The 23196-nt window shown below is 37.8% G+C and overlaps 1 protein-coding gene across 1 annotated transcript in view; it reads right to left on the reverse strand.

Annotated features, from left to right (window-relative positions):
• The window catches only part of LOXL3 (lysyl oxidase like 3), a 427846-nt gene that overhangs the window by 53474 nt on the left and 351176 nt on the right, over positions 1-23196 (reverse strand). Inside the window, exons 8-9 of the mRNA XM_053700379.1 lie at positions 17830-17985; positions 16289-16448 (exon numbers count right to left, since the gene is read on the reverse strand). Of these exons, the coding sequence (XP_053556354.1) occupies positions 16289-16448; positions 17830-17985 (316 nt within the window). The remainder of the gene's footprint in view (positions 1-16288; positions 16449-17829; positions 17986-23196) is intronic.

The following is a 23196-nucleotide window of genomic DNA, read 5'->3' on the forward strand; positions in this document are numbered from 1 at the left end:
TTAGGTAGTTCTTTAGTGGAGTAATTTGGGAATAATAAAATAAGATTTTTTTAGCAGATAAATTAATGCAGATTCATTGCAATTAGAAGTTTTGCAAAATAAGTAAAAAGTTTTTATTTTTAAAAAAAGCTGTTAATTTCTGTGCTGCCTGCTGATACTAGTTGTTGACCGTTGACGGCTGTCACGGTTGCTTACTTACCTACAAGTTATATATTAGATAACAACCGCCAAACTATTAAACTATTACTTCAAGTTGAGTTGTATATTTTCTAACAGCTGCAGAGCTACCTACCTAGTACAAGTTATATATTACATAACAACCGCCAAACTATTAAACTATTACTGCAAGTTGAGTTGTATATTTTCTAACAGTTGCAGAGCTACCTACCTGCTACCTACAAGTTATATATTACATAACAACCGCCAAACTATTAAACTATTACTTCAAGTTCAGTTGTATATTTTCTAACAGCTGCAGAGCTACCTAACTACAAGTTATATATTAGATAACAACCGCCAAACTGTTAAACTATTAAGTTGTATATTTTCTAACAGCTGCAGAGCTACCTACCTACAAGTTATATATTACATAACAACTGCCAAACTGTTAAACTATTAAGTTGTATATTTTCTAACAGCTGCAGAGCTACCTACCTACAAGTTATATATTACATAACAACTGCCAAACTGTTAAACTATTAAGTTGTATATTTTCTAACAGCTGCAGAGCTACCTACCTACAAGTTATATATTAGATAACAACCGCCAAACTATTAAACTATTACTATTGAGTTGTATATTTTCTAACAGCTGCAGAGCTACCTACCTACAAGTTATATATTACATAACAACCGCCAAACTATTAAACTATTACTATTGAGTTGTATATTTTCTAAAAGCTGCAGAGCAGCAGAGCTACCTACCTACAAGTTATATATTAGATAACAACTGGCAAACTATTACTTGAAGTTGAGTTGTATATTTTCTAATAGCTGCAGAGCTACCTACAAGTTATATATTACATAACCACAAAACTATTAAACTTTTAATATATTTTCTAACAGCTGCAGAGCTACCTACCTACAAGTTATATATTACATAACAACCGTCAAACTATTAAACTATTACTTTAAGTTGAGTTGTATATTTTCTAACAGCTGCAGAGCTACCTACCTACAAGTTATATATTCTATAACAACCGCCAAACTATTAAACTATTACTTCAAGTTGAGTTGTATATTTTCTAACAGCTGGTCAGCTGCAGAGCTACCTACCTACAAGTTATATATTACATAACAACCGTCAAACTATTAAACTATTACTTCTAGTTGAGTTGTATATTTTCTAACAGCTGCAGAGCTACCTACCTACAAGTTATATATTAGATAACAACCGTCAAACTATTAAACTATTACTTCAAGTTGAGTTGTATATTTTCTAACAGCTGCAGAGCTACCTACCTACAAGTTATATATTAGATAACAACCGTCAAACTATTAAACTATTACTTCTAGTTGAGTTGTATATTTTCTAACAGCTGCAGAGCTACCTACCTACAAGTTATATATTAGATAACAACCGTCAAACTATTAAACTATTACTTCTAGTTGAGTTGTATATTTTCTAACAGCTGCAGAGCTACCTACCTACAAGTTATATATTAGATAACAACCGCCAAACTATTAAACTATTACTTCAAGTTGAGTTGTATATTTTCTAACAGCTGCAGAGCTACCTACCTACAAGTTATATATTACATAACAACCGCCAAAATATTAAACTATTACTTTAAGTTGAGTTGTATATTTTCTAACAGCTGCAGAGCTACCTACCTACAAGTTATATATTAGATAAGAGCAAAGGACTGTTCTTTGTGTGTAAACTAACAGTTAAGATGGCACTTAGTAAAATTAATGTGTCTGAGCAAAAGCAATTACATTTTTCAACGTTGCCCATTGAAAGAAAAATTGAAATTAAAATGCTCAGGCCAACACCTATGCTTAACCTTACCCAGGTGACAAAATGTAAAACTAGAGATTACAAAAGAGAATTCAAACCCGAGGTATATGATAAATATCCATGGATTTGTGGCTGTGAATTATCTAACAGGCTCTTTTGTTTTTATTGTCTCCTGTTTGCAAAACAAAGTGGGGTTTCAAGCTGGGTGAGTTATGGTGTCGCCGATTTATCACATTTAAGTCAAAAAACAAATAAACATAATTGCTCCCAATCACATTTAAACTCCACATTAGAGTTTAATTTGCTAGGAAGGGTTGATATTCGGCAACAACTTGACAGTGCATATCGTTTGAATATTAAAAGACATAATGAGCAAGTAACGAAAAATCGCTATGTTCTTTCCAAAATAATTAATTGTATTTTTATTTTGCGGCGCATTTGAGCTTGCACTTCGAGGACATGACGAACGCGATGATTCATTAAATCCAGGCATTTTCAGAGGTCTTATAAACTTCTCAGCAGAGCTTGATGCATCTCTAAAAGAACATCTCGCTAGTGCCACTGTTTTTAAAGGAACGTCAAAAGAAATTCAAAACGATTTATTAGACTGTATGCTTACTGTTTGCCAGAACCAAATAAAGAAGGAAATCTCAAATGCAAGTTTTGTAGCAGTGATAGCAGATGAAACTACTGATGTTTCATCTGCCTTCCAATTGGTTGTTGTTTTTAGATACATTATAGGTAACGGACAACCGGTTGAGAGATTCTGGGAATTCACTAATCCAGCTGGACATGATGCAGAATCTTTAGCTACGTGTATTCAAGCTACTTTGGAAAAAGTTATAGACAACCCAGAGAAACTGATATCGCAGAGTTACGACGGTGCAAGCGTGATGAGTGGTCAGCATGCAGGTGTTCAGGCTATAATTAAACGTACCTACAAGAATGCACATTTTGTGCATTGCTATGCACATCAGCTCAATTTAATTGTCAGCCAAGCAAGCAGTCAAAATCAACAAGTTCGAGTATTTTTTTCAAATCTAAGTGACATTACTAACTTTTTTAGTAACTCGCCACAAAGGATAGCTATTCTAGATGAAACTGTTAGAAGAAGGATACCTCATGGTTCAGCTACCAGGTGGAATTTCAAGAGTCGAACCGTCAATACAGTTTTTGAAAACAGGGAACAGTTAATTGAATGCATGGAAAAAATAGAGTCAACATCAAAAAAAGAAATAGCTATAAATCAAGCAGGGGCTATTTGGTGTATGTTACAAGACTCGGTATTTGTGTTTTGGCTTACAGTTTTTCACAATATTATGCCACATGTAGATGTGTTATACAACCAACTTCAGAAAACACAAATAGATGCGGCACTTATTCGAAAACATATTAACACTTTCCAGCAGACAATGGAAAACGAAAGGAATAGAATGGACACAGTGACCATGACGATATCAGAAACAGAGGAAACATCTAGGAAAAGGAAGAGAGAAAATATTCACATTGCTCAGACTGTGGCAGCTAAAGAGATATGCGATGTTATCACGAATCAAGTAAAAGATAGATTTTCTTTTATAACTCACTACTCGGCTGTTTCTCTCCTCCAAGCGGAAAAATTTGCGGATTACGAGAAAAATTTTCCAAATCAGCTTCTTGAACAAACATCAGCGGTTTATCACACATTACAGAAAGATCGCCTGAAAACTGAACTAGGAGTAATTTACAGAAGACCAGATTTCAGAAATATGAATGGTGCCATTAGTCTTCTACAGTTTGTAATAGAAAATAACTTGGACAGCACTTTCTCGGAGACCTACAAACTGTTGCAAATTATTTCGACTATTCCCGTGACAACTGCTGAGGCTGAGAGATGTTTCTCAACTTTAAAACGAGTTAAGACATTTCTAAGGAGCACCATGACTGAGGAAAGACTGACTGCTCTAGCCATGCTCACAATTGAAAACAATTGATCAATGACATTATTAAATTCAACGAAAATGTTATTGATTTATTTGCCTCAAAAAAAGACAGGCGGATTGACTTAATTTACAAAAATTGTACTTGAGTTAACAACATTCTGTTTTAATCTTTACTGTTGAAGTTAATTATTAAGCACTAGTGTAATAGAAATAATCTTCTTTTGTAGAAAGTAAAATGTTGGTGTATTTATCTTCATGTTGCCCCGGCCTTTGGCTGCATTGCCTAATATCGAACACTGGGGGCTGGGGCAACAATAATTGAGATGTGGTTTTATTTCTCTATAAAGTGGAAGGTTCTTTAAATCCAGGAATATATATATTTTAATAAATGTACATTCAAGATACTTATTATTTCGCAGCTTTGATTAATCATTTGGTTAACATATATGTTATTATATAATTTAACTGAGCATGTATATTTTAAGACTAGACATGAGTATACTGAAGAGTATGGATTCTTGTATATTACTGTAAATATTAGACATGGTCATAATATTAAATATTATAAATATATATATATAAATATATATATACTTACTACTGATAATATCTTAAGAGATTAACTTAATAGTCATTTTGCAAACAGGATCTTGTTTTTATTGTCTCCTGTTTGAAAAACAAAGTGGTGATTCAAGTTGGGTGAGTTATGGTGTCGCCGATTTATCACATTTAACTCCAAAAATATAAATAATTGCTACCAATCACATTTATACTCCCCATTAGAGTTTAATTTGCTATGAAGGATTGATATTCGCCAACAACTTGTCAGTGCATATTGTTTGAATGTTAAAAAACACAATGATCAAGTAACCACAAATCGTTATGTTCTTTCCAAAATTATGAATTGTATTCTATTTTCCGGCGCATTTGAGCTTTCACTTCGAGGACATGATGAACGCGATGATTCATTACATATTGGGAGACTTAAAAGGATTGTAATTTAATACTTAGTTAGTATGATAATAATAATCAGCTATACTATTAACTATTTGAAATCAATTGATTAATCATTTCATATTCTGATATTACATTGCATTTAATTAGAATTCTGTAGTGATTAATTTATTGTAACGATATTTATATTTCCTTATTATCCTACTTTAATATAAATATATTCCATATTTGAAGTCATTGCTTAATAAAGTATAGGAGTATATAAAACTATATGAAAATTAGGTACAAGTCATTTCATATGAAATTTTGTCTTCTATATGCTTGCATCGATTCTGACCTAGAAAACCTTTCCAGATGTATATGTGGATTCACACCTTCAAAAGTATTGTTAGTCTCATCATTTGTATATAATACAAGGGATAATTACTTACTTTCCTGAAGACTGAGCATATCTGAAGTAAAGTACAGAATTGTTTCTCTGTCACCCCAGAGAGGTAACATGGTTATCTTGTTTGTAGAGATCTAATCTCATTAAGCGATGAAGTAAAGAATCTTTTGAAGCTTAAACTTTAACAAATGTTCCCTTTGTATATTTTTTAGATATCCTGCCTGTGAGCTGTATTGGAGCATAGTATTTATATATAATTGATATTACATTTAATAAAAATATATTTCATATCTCTGAGTACATTACTTTAATACAGTTTGAGTGCATGAAATCATATACAGTTGTATGCAAAAGTTTAGGCACCCCTGACAATTTCCATGATTTTCAGTTATAAATAATTGGCTGTTTGGATCAGTAATTTCATTTTGATCTATCAAATAAATGAAGGACACAGTAAAAATTCAGTAGTGAAATTAGGTTTATTGGATTAACAGAAAATGTGCAATATGCATCAAAACAAAATTAGACAGGTGCATACATTTGTGCACCCTTGTTATTTTGTTGATTTGAATACCTGTAACTACCTAGCACTGATTAATTGGAAGACAAAATTGGTTTGGTGAGCCCATTAAGCCTTAAACTTCATAGACAGGTGTATCCAATCATGAGAAAAGGTTTTAAGGTGGCCAATTGCAAGTTGTTCTCTATGACTCTCCTCTGAAGAGTGGCAACATGGGGGCCACAAAACAACTCTCAAATGACCTAAAAACAAAGATTGTTCAACATCATGGTTTAGAGGAAGGCTACAAAAAGCTATTGCATAGATGTAAGATGTCAGTGTCCACTGTGAGGAACATAGTCAGCATGGTGAGGATATGGAAGACCACAGGCACAGTTCTTGTTAAGGCCAGAAGTGGCAGGCCAAGTAAAATATAGTATAGGCAAAGGATGATAAGAACGGTCAAAAACAGCCCACAGACCACCTCCAAAGACCTGTACTACTGGGAATATTGTTGAGGGTCTCATGGATTCCACTCAATATCAGCAGATACTTGAGAATAATGTTGAGGAATCAGTCACAAACTTCAGTTGAAGTTACCCCCAGGCCGGGGCTGGATATTTCAAGAAGACAATGACCAAAAACACTGCTGGTTCAAATGGGTGGGGCCATTTCATGGGCGTGACTTCCGCAAAGGGGTGTGGCTTTTAAAAATGGGTGTGGCTTGTTAAAAGGGTCATGGTTTTTAAAAAGGGGCGTGTTTTTTCAAAGGGGTGTGGCTTTCTAAAAGGGGCAGGGTCTTGTGCACCCCCATCCTAAAAATTCACCAGCCGCCACTGCCTTTTGGGGGGGAAGCCTTGAAGTCCAGAAGATATCCCTGGGATATAATTTCCAACGCCCAGGGATCCTGGACATCTCTTGCCCACGCCTGGGCGAAGAGCGAAAGTCTGCCCCCTACTAGATCCGTTACCGGATAGGGGGCCGTTCCTTCATGCTGTCTTAGAGGCAGCAGCAGGCTTTTTGGCCTGCTTACCCTTGTTCCAGGTCTGGTTAGGTCTCCAGACCGCCTTGGACTGAGCAAAAGTTCCCTCTTGTTTTGCATTAGAGGAAGTTGATGCCGCACTTGCCTTGAAGTTTCGAAAGGCACGAAAATTAGACTGTTTGGCCGTTGATTTGGACTTATCCTGAGGAAGGGCATGACCTTTTCCTCCAGTGATATCAGCAATAATCTCCTTCAAACCAGGCCCGAATAGGGTCTGCCCCTTGAAGGGAATGTTAAGCAGCTTAGACTTTGAAGTAACGTCAGCTGACCATGATTTAAGCCATAGCGCTCTACGTGCCCGGATAGCAAAACCAGAATTCTTAGCCGTTAGTTTAGTCAAATGAACAATGGCATCAGAAACAAAAGAATTGGCTAGCTTAAGTGCTCTAAGCTTGCCAAGTATGTCATCCAATGAAGTCGCTACCTGTAAAGCCTCTTCCAGAGACTCAAACCAGAACGCCGCAGCAGCAGTGACAGGAACAATGCATGCAAGGGGCTGTAGGATAAAACTTTGTTGAATAAATATTTTCTTAAGGTAACCCTCTAACTTTTTATCCATTGGATCTAAGAAAGCACAACTGTGCTCGACAGGGATAGTAGTACGCTTTGCTAGAGTAGAAACTGCTCCCTCCACCTTAGGAACTGTCTGCCATAAGTCCCGTGTGGTGGCGTCTATTGGAAACATTTTTCTAAAAATAGGAGGGGGAGAGAACGGCACACCTGGTCTATCCCATTCCTTAGTAATAATTTCTGTAAACCTTTTAGGTATTGGAAAAACATCAGTGCATACCGGCACTGCATAGTATTTATCCAGTCTACACAATTTCTCTGGCACTGCAATAATATCACAGTCATTCAGAGCAGCTAAAACCTCCCTGAGTAACACGCGGAGGTGTTCAAGCTTAAATTTAAATGTAGAGATATCAGAATCAGGTTGCATCATCTTCCCTGAGTCAGAAACATCACCCACAGAAAGAAGCTCTCTTTCTTCAGCTTCTGCATATTGTGAGTCAGTATCAGACATAGCTCTTAATGCGTCAGTATGCTCAGTATTCCAGAGCTATCTCGCTTTCCTCTAAATTCAGGTAGTCTGGCTAATACCGCTGACAGTGTATTATCCATGACTGCCGCCATGTCTTGTAAAGTAAACGCTATAGGCGCCCTAGATGTACTTGGCGCCATTTGAGCGTGAGTCCCTTGAGCGGGAGTCAAAGGGTCTGACACGTGGGGCGAGTTAGTCGGCATAACTTCCCCCTCGTCAGATTCCTCTGGTGATAAATTTTTTAAAGACAGAATATGATCTTTATTGCTTAAAGTGAAATCAGTATATTTGGTACACATTCTAAGAGGGGGTTCCACAATGGCTTTTAAACATAATGAACAAGGAGTTTCCTCTATGTCAGACATGTTTGTACAGACTAGCAATGAGACTAGCAAGCTTGGAAAACACTTTAAATCAAGTTAACAAGCAAATATAAGAAACGGTACTGTGCCTTTAAGAGAAACAAATTTTGTCAGAATTTGAAAAACAGTGAAAAAAGGCAGTAAATCAAACGAAATTTTTACAGTGTGTATAATAAGCTAACAGAGCATTGCACCCACTTGCAAATGGATGATTAACCCCTTAGTTCAAAAAATGGATCAAAAAAACCATATAGACGTTTTTTAACAGTCACACCAAACTGCCACAGCCTTGCTGTGGGCCTACCTTCCCCAACAAAACGATTTTGGAAAGTCTAAGAGCCCTTTAGAGATGTCCTATAGCATTCAGGGGACTCCTGGAGGAAGCTGGATGTCTCAGTCTGTAAAAGTTACTGCGCAAAAAAGCGCTAAATTAGGCCCCTCCCACTCATAGTAATACAGTGGAAAGCCTCAGGAAACTGTTTCTAGGCAAATTTAAGCCAGACATGTGGAAAAAAACTAGGCCCCAATAAAGTTTTATCACCAAAGTATATATAAAACGTTTAAACATGCCAGCAAACGTTTTATATTGTAAATATAAAAGAGTATTACCTCAGAAAATAAGCATGATACCAGTTGCTATTAAATCACTGTATTCAGGCTTACCTTACATAAATTTGGTATCAGCAGCATTTTCTACCATTCACATCTTCTAGAAAAATCTTAACTGCACATACCTCATAGCAGGATAACCTGCACGCCATTCCCCCGCTGAAGTTATCTCTCTCTTCAGTCATGTGTGAGAACAGCAATGGATCTTAGTTACAACCTGCTAAGATCATAGAAATCACAGGCAGATTCTTCTATTTTTCTGCCTGGGACAAAATAGTACAACTCCGGTACCATTTAAAAATAATAAACTTTTGATTGAAGTAAAATAACAGCTACATTTCACCACTTCTCTCTTACTACCTCCATGTTTTATGAGAGTTGCAAGCGAATGACTGGATATGGCAGTTAGGGGAGGAGCTATAGAGACAGCTCTGCTGTGGGTGTCCTCTTGCAACTTCCTGTTGGGAATGAGAATATCCCACAAGTAATGGATGATCTGTGGACTGGATACACCTTACAAGAGAAAGGCCCTTTTAAGGCCTCTTAATTTTTATTTTAGAATAGGGTAGGGCATTTTTTTATTTTGGGGGGCTTTGTTATTTTATTAGGGGGCTTAGAGTAGGTGTAATTAGCTTAAAATTGTTGTAATATTTTTATAATGTTTGTAAATTATTTTTTTATTTTTTGTAACTTAGTTCTTTTTTTATTTTTTGTACTTTAGTTAGTTTATTTCATTGTATTTATTTGTAGGTATTGTATTTAATTAATTTATTGATAGTGTAGTGTTAGGTTTAATTTTAACTTAGGTTAGGATTTATTTTACAGGTAATTTTGTAATTATTTTAACTAGGTAGCTATTAAATAGTTATTAACTATTTAATAGCTATTGTACCTGGTTAAAATAAATACAAAGTTGCCTGTAAAATAAATATTAATCCTAAAATAGCTACAATATAATTATTATTTATATTGTAGCTATATTAGGGTTTATTTTACAGGTAAGTATTTAGCTTTAAATAGGAATAATTTATTTAATAAGATTTATTTTATTTCGTTAGATAAAAATTATATTTAACTTAGGGGGGTGTTAGGGTTAGGGTTAGACTTAGCTTTAGGGGTTAATACATTTATTAGAGTAGCGGCGAGGTCCGGTCGGCAGATTAGGGGTTAATAATTGTAGGTAAGGTAGCGGCGACGTTGGGGGGGGCAGATTAGGGGTTAATAAATATTATGTAGGTGTTGACGGAGTTAGGGGCAGCAGATTAGGGGTACATAGGGATAATGTAGGTTGCGGCGGGGTGCGGTCGGCAGATTAGGGGTTAAAAAATTTTATTAGAGTGGCGGCGATGTGGGGGGCCTCGGTTTAGGGGTACATAGGTAGTTTATGGGTGTTAGTGTACTTTAGAGCACAGTAGTTAAGAGCTTTATAAACCGGCGTTAGCCCATAAAGCTCTTAACTCCTGGCTTTTCTCTGCGGCTGGAGTCTTGTCGTTAGATTTCTAACGCTCACTTCAGCCAAGACTCTAAATACCGGCGTTAGAAAGATCCCATTGAAAAGATAGGATACGCAATTGGCGTAGGGGATCTGCGGTATGGAAAAGTCGCGGCTGGAAAGTGAGCGCTATACCCTTTCCTGACTGACTCTAAATACCAGCGGGCGGCCAAAACCAGCGTTAGGACCCCCTAACGCTGGTTTTGACGGCTAACGCAGAACTCTAAATCTAGGCGAATATTTATAAGGAATGTAACAATGCATGCAAAAAAAGCAATCAAATTAGCCAAAATTGAAAATGAAAAATTAATTGCAAAGGATTCTAAGTCTAACCCTAAAAAATTTCTTTAAGTACATAAATAGCAAAAAATCTAAGAAGGATAATATAGGTACATTAAAATGCATGGAGGGTAGCATGATAAATAATGACAGGGAGAAGGCTGAGGTACTAAACCAGTTTTTTTCTTCAGTATACACAAGAGAGGAACCATTGGATGATACTTTGGAACAAAATAGAACATGCCAGTCCATACCATTAACTGGGTTATGTTTAGAGGATATCAGGAAAAAACTAGATAATATTAAGGTAAATAAAACTCCAGGCCCAGATGGAATACACCCAAGGGTGTTAAGGAAATTTAGCACTGTTATAGACAAACCTCTACCCTTAATTTTTCAAGACTCATTATCCTCAGGCATGGTACCCCAGGATTGGCGTAAAGCTGATGTGGTGCCACTCTTCAAAAAGGGAAGCAGGGATGATCCAGGAAGCTATAGACCAGTTAGTCTGACATCAATAGTGGGGAAGATATTTAAAGGGATTATGAGATTAAATATTGATGAGCATATTCTTGTAAACACGATTATGAGTTCTAATCAGCATGGTTTTAGGAGAAATAGATCATGTCAAACTAATCTAATTAGATTTTACGAGGAAGTAAAAATATAGATAAAGAGGAATCAGTTGATGTGATATACTTAGATTTTGCAAAGGCATTTGATACAGTGCCACATGAGAGATTAATGCTCAAAATTAAGGGACTGTGAATAGCTGAAAATGTTAGCTCATGGATAAATAACTGGATAAAAGATAGGGAGCAACGAGTAGTAGTAAATGGATCATACTCAGATTGGACAAAGGTAATCAGTGGAGTACCCCAGGGATCAGTGCTGGGCCCTATTCATTTTAATATTTTTATAAATGACTTGGAGCAAGGATTAAATAGCAACATCTCTATTGTTGCAGATGATACTAAGTTAAGTAAGGTGTTACGGTTGCCTCCAGGCTGGCTGGAATTTGGACCGTAGAAAAGGATGCTCCTAGCGCTCACCAAAGGAGCAGCAGCACCGTAGACTCTATAACTGCTGCGTAGCCACCATAAGTAATGCAGACTCTATGAACCACCGCTGCTGGGCTGCTGCTCTGCGCCCTGGCCCTATGACCAGGCTCCAGTAGGTGAACCTCTTCCTTCTGTAGCAATCCCTGTAGCTAAGGGAGTATGAAGAGCATAGCAATCCCTGTAGTGATTATAAGCTGTATCCTACAAACATGAGTCAAAGCTTCAAGTTAGAGGGTCAGAAATAGGTCTGATGTGCTGGAGCACACAGCCTGCTTTTTATTGAGGTTACATGCAAACAGGACACTCTCAGGGGGAGGCATAAAATCCCCCATCACACATTTGATATTAGATAGAGAGACACTCCCTTTGACAGGCCACAACATTACTTCAGCAGATAACATTTTACACACAATAAAACAATGCAGTCCACCTTATCACTACTAGAAGTCTGATTAGACAATGGGAAAGTTTATCACTAAACTTAATTAGAGCTGATCCCAGCAAACTTGTATTTAGAATGCTTCTTGAAGCTGAACAAAGTTATCTCTGTAGTTCTGACCGAAGGGTCTGTCACATAGCACTTAATGGCACACAATGAAACTGAACCAAGTGGGAGAAAGCCAGGGACAAGTCATTTCACAGGTCTGGGGACATAGTCTTAAAGGGGCATTGTTCACCAAAGTCACAATATGTCCCCAGACGGTTCTTAAAGGGCCACCCACACCCAACAAAAGTCAATATGTCCTCAGGGGCACAATCTTCCAGGGGCCATAGTCATGTGGCAGGAGGCTGGCAAATAGGCTTCTCCAAAATCCAGGGAAGCAGGGCAATTTTCCATTTAAAGGGCCAGTTACAAACAGCAGTTTGTAACATAAGGTCATTAGGTCAGAGCAGGACGAACTTTCATTACAAAGGGATCTGCAAAAATTAGAAGTATGTGAAAAAGGGTGTGTGTACAAGCGCTAAGGTAATCCCCAAGCTGTATCCAAACAGAGATCCTAACCAACCTCCAAAAAATATGCACAAGTAGTAAGAAGTGAATACAGCGCCAACAAGAGGCCAAGGGATAAATATACTCACATAGAGATATAAGAAGATTATTTAATGAACCATGTTAAAAAGCATCAGTAATAAAAGACTATATATAAAAAATGTAAAAAGCACATATAAATAAAATTACAAATACAGGAATATCTTACAGAAGCGGCTCAAAGGGCCAAAGCTGATAATTACAATAAAAACAGAGGTAATAACAGGTGATCAGTGTGAGTGGTACACCAGAATAAGAGTGTATACTAATAAAACAGAATTAGCCTAAGTACAACTGTAGCAAGTGCATCAAGCAAAAAACTAATAAACAATAATACAAACAATAGTGTTCAAAATTAGTGTTACAAAAATAGTGTTCCAAAAAATAGAAAAATGCACTGCAGTGCAAAAAAAGGGGGGTAGCAAAAAAATTGTATAGATACAATCAAATAGTGAGTGAGTGCAAATGGATATAAAAATGCTAGCTACTTAATCCAGTGAGGTTGAGATATAATTAAATAAAATACACAATATGCAATAACATAAAAAATAAAATACACAATATGCAATAACATAAAAAATAAAATATAATCCAAAAAAGTGTTCAAAAAGTTGATCAACAATATGTCAACGCGTTTCTGCCCTAGTCTTGAGAAAGGCCCTTTTTTGAGGGCAGAAACGCGTTGACATATTGGTAAGCATTACTTTAATCTTTACTTCATTCTCATATTGGATACACTATGTTGTGAATTTCTTTTTTTACAGGGACACTTTTTAGGATACCATAGGAGCAGCTGACAGGTGCTAGGATCCAATCAGCTACTTCAGCAACCACACTCAGGAATTTGGATCTGTTAAAGTAACTAACATTGGAAGGAATCAATTTCCTCACTTTCACCTTGCTTTTCATCACCCATTTTTTCCATTTTTTTAGTTTTGATTGACTTATTTTTGTTCTTCACTAACATTTGTTGATCAACTTTTTGAACACTTTTTTGGATTATATTTTATATTTTATTTTTTATTTTTTATGTTATTGCATATTGTGTATTTTATTTTTTATGTTATTGCATATTGTGTATTTTATTTAATTATATCTCAACCTCACTGGATTAAGTAGCTAGCATTTTTATATCCATTTGCACTCACTCACTATTTGATTGTATCTATACAATTATTTTGCTACCCCCCTTTTTTTGCACTGCAGTGCATTTTTCTATTTTTTGTAACACTATTTTTGTAACACTAATTTTGAACACTATTGTTTGTATTATTGTTTATTAGTTTTTTGCTTGATGCACTTGTTATAGTTGTACTTAGGCTAATTCTGTTTTATTAGTATACACTCTTATTCTAGTGTACCACTCACACTGATCACCTGTTATTACCTCTATTTTTATTGTAATTATCAGCTTTGGCCCTTTGAGCCACTTCTGTAAGATATTCCTGTATTTGTAATTTTATTTATATGTGCTTTTTACAAAATTAGAAGTATGGGCAGGTAAATGGAAAATGAGATTTAATACGGAAAAATGCAAGGTTCTACATTTTGGAAGTAAAAATAAGCAGGCAATGTATTTTTTTAAATGGGACAAGACTTAGCCAAACAGAGGAGGAAAGGGATTTGGTAGCAGTAATAGATAACAAGCTAAAGATGGGTGCACAATGCAGGGCAGCGGCTTCAAAGGCTAATAAGATACTAGCATGTATTAAAAGAGGCATTGATTCAAGGGAGGAAAGCATAATTCTGTCACTATATAAAGCCCTGGTAAGACCTCACCTTGAGTATGGAGTGCAGTTCTGGGGACCGATCGCTAAAAAAGATATTGCAGAACTAGAAAAAGTTCAGAGAAGGGCCACAAAGCTAATAAGGGGATTGGAGAAATTAACCTATGAGGAGAGGCTAGCCAAACTCGGTCTGTTTTCTTTAGAAAAAAGGCGCTTGAGAGGTGACATGATTACTTTATATAAATATATTCAAGGCCCATATTCAGAGATGGCAGAAGCTCTGTTTATTCCATGAAAATTATTTCGGACAAGAGGTCACAATTTAAGGTTGGAGGAAAGGAGATTTAGGCCTCTATTTACCAAAGTCTGGCGGACCTGATCCGACAGTGCGGATCAGGTCTGCCAGACCTCGCTGAATACGGAGAGCAATACGCTCTCCGTATTCAGCATTGCACCAGCAGCTCACAAGAGCTGCTGGTGCAACGCCGCCCTCTGCAGAATCGCGGCCAATCGGCCGCCAGCAGGGGGGTGTCAATCAACCCGATCATACTCGATCGGGTTGAATTGCGGCGATGTCTGTCCGCCTGCTCAGAGCAGGCGGGCAGGTTATGGAGCAGCGGTCTTTGTAACCACTGCTTCATTCGGAACTTGATAGATAGGCACCTTAATATCCTGCAACAAAAACGTTTTTTCACTGTAAGAGCAATACAATTGTGGAACTCATTACCAAAGGAGGTAGTGAATGCCAATACCCTAGATACATTTAAAACAGTCTGGATACATTTCTGTATATAAACAAAATTCATGGATATGATTGCTAGTATTAAATGAGTTTAGTGGGGTTATTTAAGCTTAGTATCATTACATGTACTGGCATCATTACAAGTATTGGTATCATTACATGTACTGGCATTATTTACAAGTATTGGTATCATTACATGTACTGGCATTTTTACAAGTACTGGCATCAATACATATACTGGCATCAATACATATACTGGCATCATTACAAATATTAGTATCATTACATATACTGGCATCATTACAAGTACTGGCATTATTACATATACTGGCATCATTACATGTACTGGCATTATTACATGTACTGGCATTACTACATGTACTGGCATCATTACATATACTGGCATCATTACAAGTATTAGTATCATTACATGGACTGGCATCATTAAATATACTGGCATCATTACATGTACTGGCATCATTACAAGTATTAGTATCATTACATGTACTGGCATCATTACATGTACTGGCATCATTACATGTACTGGCATCATTACAAGTATTAGTATCATTACATGTACTGGCATCATTACATATACTGGCATTATTACATATACTGGCATTACAAGTATTAGTATCATTACATGTACTGGCATTATTACATGCACTGGCATCATTATAAGTATTAGCATCATTACATACATTGGTGTTGTCACATGGACTGGAATCGTCACATGCATTGGCATCGTGACATGGACTGGCATCGTCACATGCAAAGGCATCGTGACATGGACTGGCATTGTCACATGCATTGGCATTGTCACATGGACTGGCATCATCACATGCATTGGCATTGTGACATGGACTGGTATTGTCACATGCATTGGCATCGTGACATGGACTGGCATTGTCACATGCATTGGTGTTGTCACATCGACTGGCATCGTCACATGCATTGACATAGTTCCAAAATAACCATAGACTCCTCAAAAGGGCAGGTCTAACTGGTCCCTAGAACCACACAACCCAGCACACTAAGCTCCACAAAACAGACTACAGGTGCTACATATAGTTTGAAGGAACGTTGTGTCCCCTGTACAAAATGGAGCAATTTGCTGTAGATTAACAGCTGCACTAGAGATACTTTAGTATAAATGTAAATCTATATAACATATACTTACTCTCAGAGCAGATGACCCCTGCGGCGTGCCGTGTCCCTGTATTCTTGCAGCTGACAGTGTTGTGACGCGCACATTGTGTAAGAGCCATCTCATTTCCTGTACATCTTACACCACTCAGGACCATTTCTGTTGCATTACTGGCATCCCAGTACCAGGTTTCCTGGGCAATAGGAAAAAGGTTAGTGCCAGTGACCTATCCGGATCCCAAATACCCACTCTCTCCACCTGTGTCTGTTTTCCACACCCTGCTTTATAATATAATAAGTCCCAGCATCCTGTATAACTTACTCCCTGTCACATTTCTGTGTGACTCCTACTACTGACCCATATAAGAACTCTTCATATAATACTATATAACCCTACCGATAACACCTCCTATTGCACCATATAACCATTACCTATAACTCTTCCTATAACACCATATAACTCTCCCTATAACTCCTCCTATTGCACCATATAACACTTCATATATCTCCTCCTATTGCACCATTTAATTGCTCCCTATAACTTTTCCAATAACACCATATAACCCTCCCTATATCTCCTCCTATTGTCCCATATAATCCACCCTATAATTCTTCCTATAACACCATATAACTCTCCCTATATCTCCTCCTATTGCACCATATAACGATCTCCATAACTCATCATATTACACCATATAACTCTCCTTATAACTCCTCCTATTGCACCGTATAACCGCTCCCTATAACTCTTCCAATAACACCAAATAATCCTCCCTATATCTCCTCCTATTGCACCATATAATCTTCCCTATAACTCCACCTTTTGCACCATATAACCCTCTCCATAGCTCCTCATATGGCACCATATAACTCTCCTTAAAACTCCTCTTTTTGCACCATATAACCCTCCCTAGAATGCCACCTATTGCACTATATAACCCTCCCTATAACTCCTCTTATTGCACCACATAACCCTCCCTATAACTCCTCCTATTGCACCATATAACCCCCTCCCTATAACTCCCCTATTGCACCATATAACCCTCAATATAACTCCTCCTATTATACCATGCAACCCTCCATTTAACTCTACTATTGCACCATATAACACTACCTATAACTTCCCCTATTGCACTATATAACCCTCCCTATAACTCCCATATTGCACCATATAACTCTCACTATAACTCCTCCTATTGCACCATATAACACTCCCTATAACTCCTCCTATTGCGCCATAAAAAACTCCCTATAACTCCTCCTATTGCACCATATAACCCTGCCTATAACTCCTCCTATTGAACCATATAACCATTCCTATAACTCCTCCTATTGCACCATATAACCCTCCTATCACACTATATAACCATCCCTATAACTCCTATTGCACCATATAAGTCTCTCTATAACCCCTACTATTGCACCATATAAATCTCTGTATAACTCTTCCTATTTCCCCAATAACCTTCCCTATAACGGAGTTTTGCTCTATGCAATAGCCCCAAATATCAACAACCCCTTTTGTTGGGTAGTTGTATAAAAACATTTGTTGCTGTCATTTATTTGAATACATACCGTCACCGCATGTAGTGAATACCCCAGGCCAAGTTGTCGACATGCCACCATAGCCTCCTTGGTAGTCCATCCTTCACTACACAGGTAGCCCCAAGATGTTCCCAGTTTCACCTCCACACGCCCCTCAAACTGCGTGCGTCCACCGACAATGCGTATCTGTGAAAGGAGCCTATGAGGATCAGCCAAGTGGAAGCAAGCCAAAGCCAAGTGACATTGTGTAGGGACATCAGCCCACGGGACATTAGTAGAATGACAGTGAGCAAGAAACTAGCAGTTACACCTCAAAGAAAAAGAGATATCAAATAGTGAAGCACCATGTGGAGATATACCAGAGTGGGTGAGAAACTTACTCACATGGGATATAGCTATGACGGAGTTCTCAGGTAAGACAGTGTATAAATAAACCAATAAATTCAATGGACTGGATCTTGATGTAAAAACAAATTATTATTAAAAACAAAGTAACATCAACACAAATGATGGCTAATGTACTAGTACACTCCAAAGTACTAGTTCCACAGGAAAATGCAACAAATACAAACGGTGCACTTTACCGATCTTGGAACCAGTGTGACTGATAAAATCCCACCTCCTGTGACGTGTCTTCAAACCTACAGACAATGGTGGAGGTTCAGTTCTCCTAGATAAAGTAAAACATAATTTATGCTTACCTGATAAATTATTTTCTTTCTTGGCAGTGAGATTGTATTTTATTTTCTTTCTAATGGAAGTGAGAGTCCACAAATTAATTTATTAATTATGGGAAACACTTAACCTGGCCACCAGGAAGAGGAAAAGACACCACAAACAAAGCACAAAGCATTAAATATCCCTCCCACATCCCCTACCCTCCCAGTAGTTCAAGTCGAGGATAAGGAAAAAGTAGAGAGATACAAGGGGTACAGAGGTGCCATAAGACTGCCGTCACTACATTATATAAAGTTGGGTTTGTGGACTCTCACTGCCAAGAAAGAAAATAATGTATTTTCTTTTAGTTTTCTTTCTAATGGCAGTGAGAGTCCACAAATTAAATAATTACCTATGGAAAACCAATACCCAAGCTGTGGAGGACACAAATAAATATGGAGGAAAAGGTAGGGAATGTAGTACTATGGACCACCGCTTGTAGAACCTTTTTTCCCAAAAAGATGCTTTAGCTGAGGCAAAAAAACATAAAATCTGTAAAACTTTGAAATTATGAAAAGAGAACCACGTAGCAGTCCTGCAAATCAGTTTAACTAGAGGCTCATTCTTGAAGGCCCATGAAGAAGAAAATGCCATAATCCGGGATGAAGGTTTTTCTGTCCTCTTCAATATATACCATGCGAATCAAACTTCTAAACCAGATGATAAAGTATTTCCATGTAAGAAATAAGAATTGTAAAGCTCTAACCATGTCCAAATCACATAACAGCCTTTCCTTAGAGGAAGGATGATTGGGACAAAGAGATGGAGCAACAACATTGAAATTAATATTGCGAGTTGAAATAACTTTAGGTAAAAACCCCCATCTGAGTCCACAGAACAGCCATATCTGCCTGACATATCAGATAAGGCAGTCACTTGAAGGGCAGACAATTCAGAAACTCTACAGCAGAAGTCAACAAAAACTATCCCAGTTGACAAATGTTATATCATTAGAAAGCCCAGATTCAAACAGAGTCTTGAGAAGAACTCTAAGAATTAGAGTAAGGTTAAATGGAACAGTAATAGGATTGAAAAACAGGACTTATTCTAGCAAAATCTAGAACAAAGGACTGAGCATCTGGCAAATGTGCCAACTTCTTACGCCCGGACGCCCTTCTCAAAACTCTCCTGTATTATTATTATGGGTTATTTGTAGAGCACCAATGGATTCCACAGTGCTATAAACATAGCTGGTATACGAGGAAACATTTATTAGGATCAAATGGGTAGAGGGCCCTGCCAAGAGACGCACTGAAGTAGTTAGCTCTTAAGAAGGTGATCTGCAAACAGTTGGGCTCTTAGGATTACATGCTAAGGGGGTTCAAGGGGATAGCAATAGAGGAGATGAACTGGTATAAGGAAAGTTTAGTGTAGATTGTATGCATCCCTATACAGTAGAGTCTTTAGGGAGCGCTTGAAGCTTTCAAAACTAGGGGAGAGTCTTGTGGAGCGAGGCAGAGTTCCAAAAGTTGGCTATTTCATGCAGTTATATGACAATTAGTGTATACTGTATATTTATATTATTATCTGTACATATTCTGTAGTGTCTATTGTGACAGACCCCTCCGTCAGTACTGGAAGGGTTAACTTTGTTCAGCTTTGAGTAAATATTTTCTGAAAACAGGTTTCCTGGCATCAGCTATTGTTTACTGTAATTAAGTTTAAGTGATAAGCTTTCACATTGTTTAATCAGACTGCCAGGTGTCAAGAAGGACTCCCTTGTTTTCTTGTGTTGAATTGTTTATTTGGTTAAGTAATGCAATTCTATTGTATCCTGTAAAAGGGCATCTTCCCTCTATCTAATGTACTATCTTCTTCCTGTGCAGCTGTTGCTGGGGAGTGTCAACCAGGTGGGAGACCTGCATAAATACTGGGCATATAGCCCTCAATAAAACACATTCTTCTGTTTTAGCCTCAAGATGGAGCTTGGTCTCATGTTTGGGGGGAATTAACTAGGTTCGTGTGTTGCTGATCCCGTATTCAGGGCATCTTTCATCTGGCATTAACCCTCGATATCCGGGTTATAACATAACAACTGATGGCAAACGACGGGATGATCCTCATCGCCCAGAAGAGCAACTACACATCCGGACCTAATACCGTATGAAAGGCTGAAAAGAGCTACCCTTAAAGACCTGCTAGAACAACAGGGCCGACAAGCCAGTAACCTCAGGAAGAGGGAGATTATTACAATACTGACCGAAATGGACGGAGTACCAGGGCCCGAAGGAACCAATGAGCCCAGCATATGAGACAGAACCCCCGAAGAAGCAAGCTTTGACCGGGCGGTTAAAATAAGACTGGCACATTATGGCCCCAACCCGTCTGCCGAAATTATCGACCGGGTCATAGCAGCCGTGGAGGCCAACCTACTTCGCCAACACATTTTTCTGTTTTAGCCTCAAGATGGAGCTTGGTCTCATGTTTGGGGGGAATTAACTAGGTTCGTGTGTTGCTGATCCCGTATTCAGGGCATCTTTCATCTGGTATTAACCCTCGATATCCGGGTTATAACATAACAACTGATGGCAAACGACGGGGTGATCCTCATCGCCCAGAAGAGCAACTACACATCCGGACCTAATGGGAATACCGTATGAAAGGCTGAAAAGAGCTACCCTTAAAGACCTGCTAGAACAACACGGCCGACAAGCCATTAACCTCAGGAAGAGGGAGATTATTACAATACTGACCGAGATGGACGGAGTACCAGGGCCCGAAGGAACCAATGAGCCCAGCATATCAGACAGAACCCCCGAAGAAGCAAGCTTTGACTGGGCGGTTAAAGTAAGACTGGCACATTATGGCCCCAACCCGTCTGCCGAAATTATCGACCGGGTCATAGCAGCCGTGGAGGCCAACCTACTTCGCCAAAGCGGCGCTGCAGCAGCCCAAGTCACAGCAACCTCAGTGGAAAAGAGAAAGGTACATTTTGCAGCTTTTAAAAACTTCCTGGAAACAGAAGGAGAGATTGATGGGTACCTTGCGGATTTTGAGAGGCAATGTGCCCTACACAAGGTACCCGCAGAGGACTGGGTCACGATATTATCCGGAAAATTATCCGGCCGGGCCAGCGAGGCTTTTCGGGCCATTCCAGATGAGGAAGTCGGGGATTATGCTGTAAAAGAGGTGCTGCTCTCCAGGTATGCGATTACACCGGAGGCATACAGAAGGAGGTTCAGAGACACTGTTAAACTAGCTGGAGATTCCTTCGTTGAGTGGGCATGTAAGGTGCACAGCACAGCAGCTCACTGGATGGCGGGGTGCCAAGCCGTATCTGGGGAAGAGGTGCTGCAGCTATTCCTGTTGGAACATTGCTTTGACAAGTTATCAGCAGGAGTTAGAGAAACTATTTGAGCTTTGAGAAACTATTTTCTGAAAACAGGTTTCCTGGCATCAGCTATTGTTTACTGTAATTAAGTTTAAGTGATAAGCATTCACATTGTTTAATCAGACTGCCAGGTGTCAAAAAGGACTCCCTTGTTTTCTTGTGTTTAATTGTTTATTTGGTTAAGTAATGTAATACTATTGTATCCTGTAAAAGGGCGTCTTCCCTCTATCTAATGTACTATCTTCTTCCTGTGCAGCTGTTGCTGGGCAGTGTCAACCAGGTGGGAGACCTGCATAAATACTGGGCATATAGCCCTCAATAAAACACATTCTGTTTTACCCTCAAGATGGAGCTCGGTCTCGTGTTTGGGGGGAATTAACTGGGTCGTGTGTTGCTGATCCCGTATTCAGGTCATCTTTCATCTGGAATTAACCCTCAATATCCGGGTTATACCATAACATCTATTACATACAGTTATATGACAATTACTGTATACTGTATATTTAAATCAGTATCTGTACATATTCTGTATAGTAGTGTCTATTACATGCAGTTACATGACAATTAGTGTATACTGTATATTTATATCAGTATCTGTACATATTCTGTATAGTAGTGTCTATAACATGCAGTTATATGTAATTAGTGTATACTGTATATTTATATCAGTACTGTACATATTCTGTATAGTAGTGTCTATTACATGCAGTTATGACAATTAGTGTATACTGTATATTTATATCAGTATCTGTACATATTCTGTATAGTAGTGTCTATTACATGCAGTTATATGACAATTAGTGTATACTGTATATTTATATCAGAATCTGTACATATTCTGTATAGTAGTGTCTATTACATGCAGTTATATGACAATTAGTGTATACTGTATATTTATATCAGTATCTGTACATATTCTGTATAGTAGTGTCTATTACATGCAGTTATATGACAATTAGTGTATACTGTATATTTATATCAGTATCTGTACATATTCTGTATAGTAGTGTATATTACATGCAGTTATATGACAATTAGTATATACTGTATATTTATATCAGTATCTGTACATAGTCTGTATAGTAGTGTCTATTACATGCAGTTATATAACAATTCGTGTATACTGTATATTTATATCAGTACCTGTACATATTCTGTATAGTAGTGCCTATTACATGCAGTTATATGACAATTAGTGTATACTGTATATTTATCTCAGTACCTGTACATATTCTGTATAGTAGTGTCTATTACATGCAGTTATATGACAATTAATGTATACTGTATATTTATCTCAGTACCTGTACATATTCTGTATAGTAGTGTCTATTACATGCAGTTATATGACA

The sequence above is a fragment of the Bombina bombina genome, chromosome 2, assembly GCF_027579735.1.
Source record: "Bombina bombina isolate aBomBom1 chromosome 2, aBomBom1.pri, whole genome shotgun sequence".
Lineage (NCBI taxonomy): Eukaryota > Metazoa > Chordata > Amphibia > Anura > Bombinatoridae > Bombina > Bombina bombina.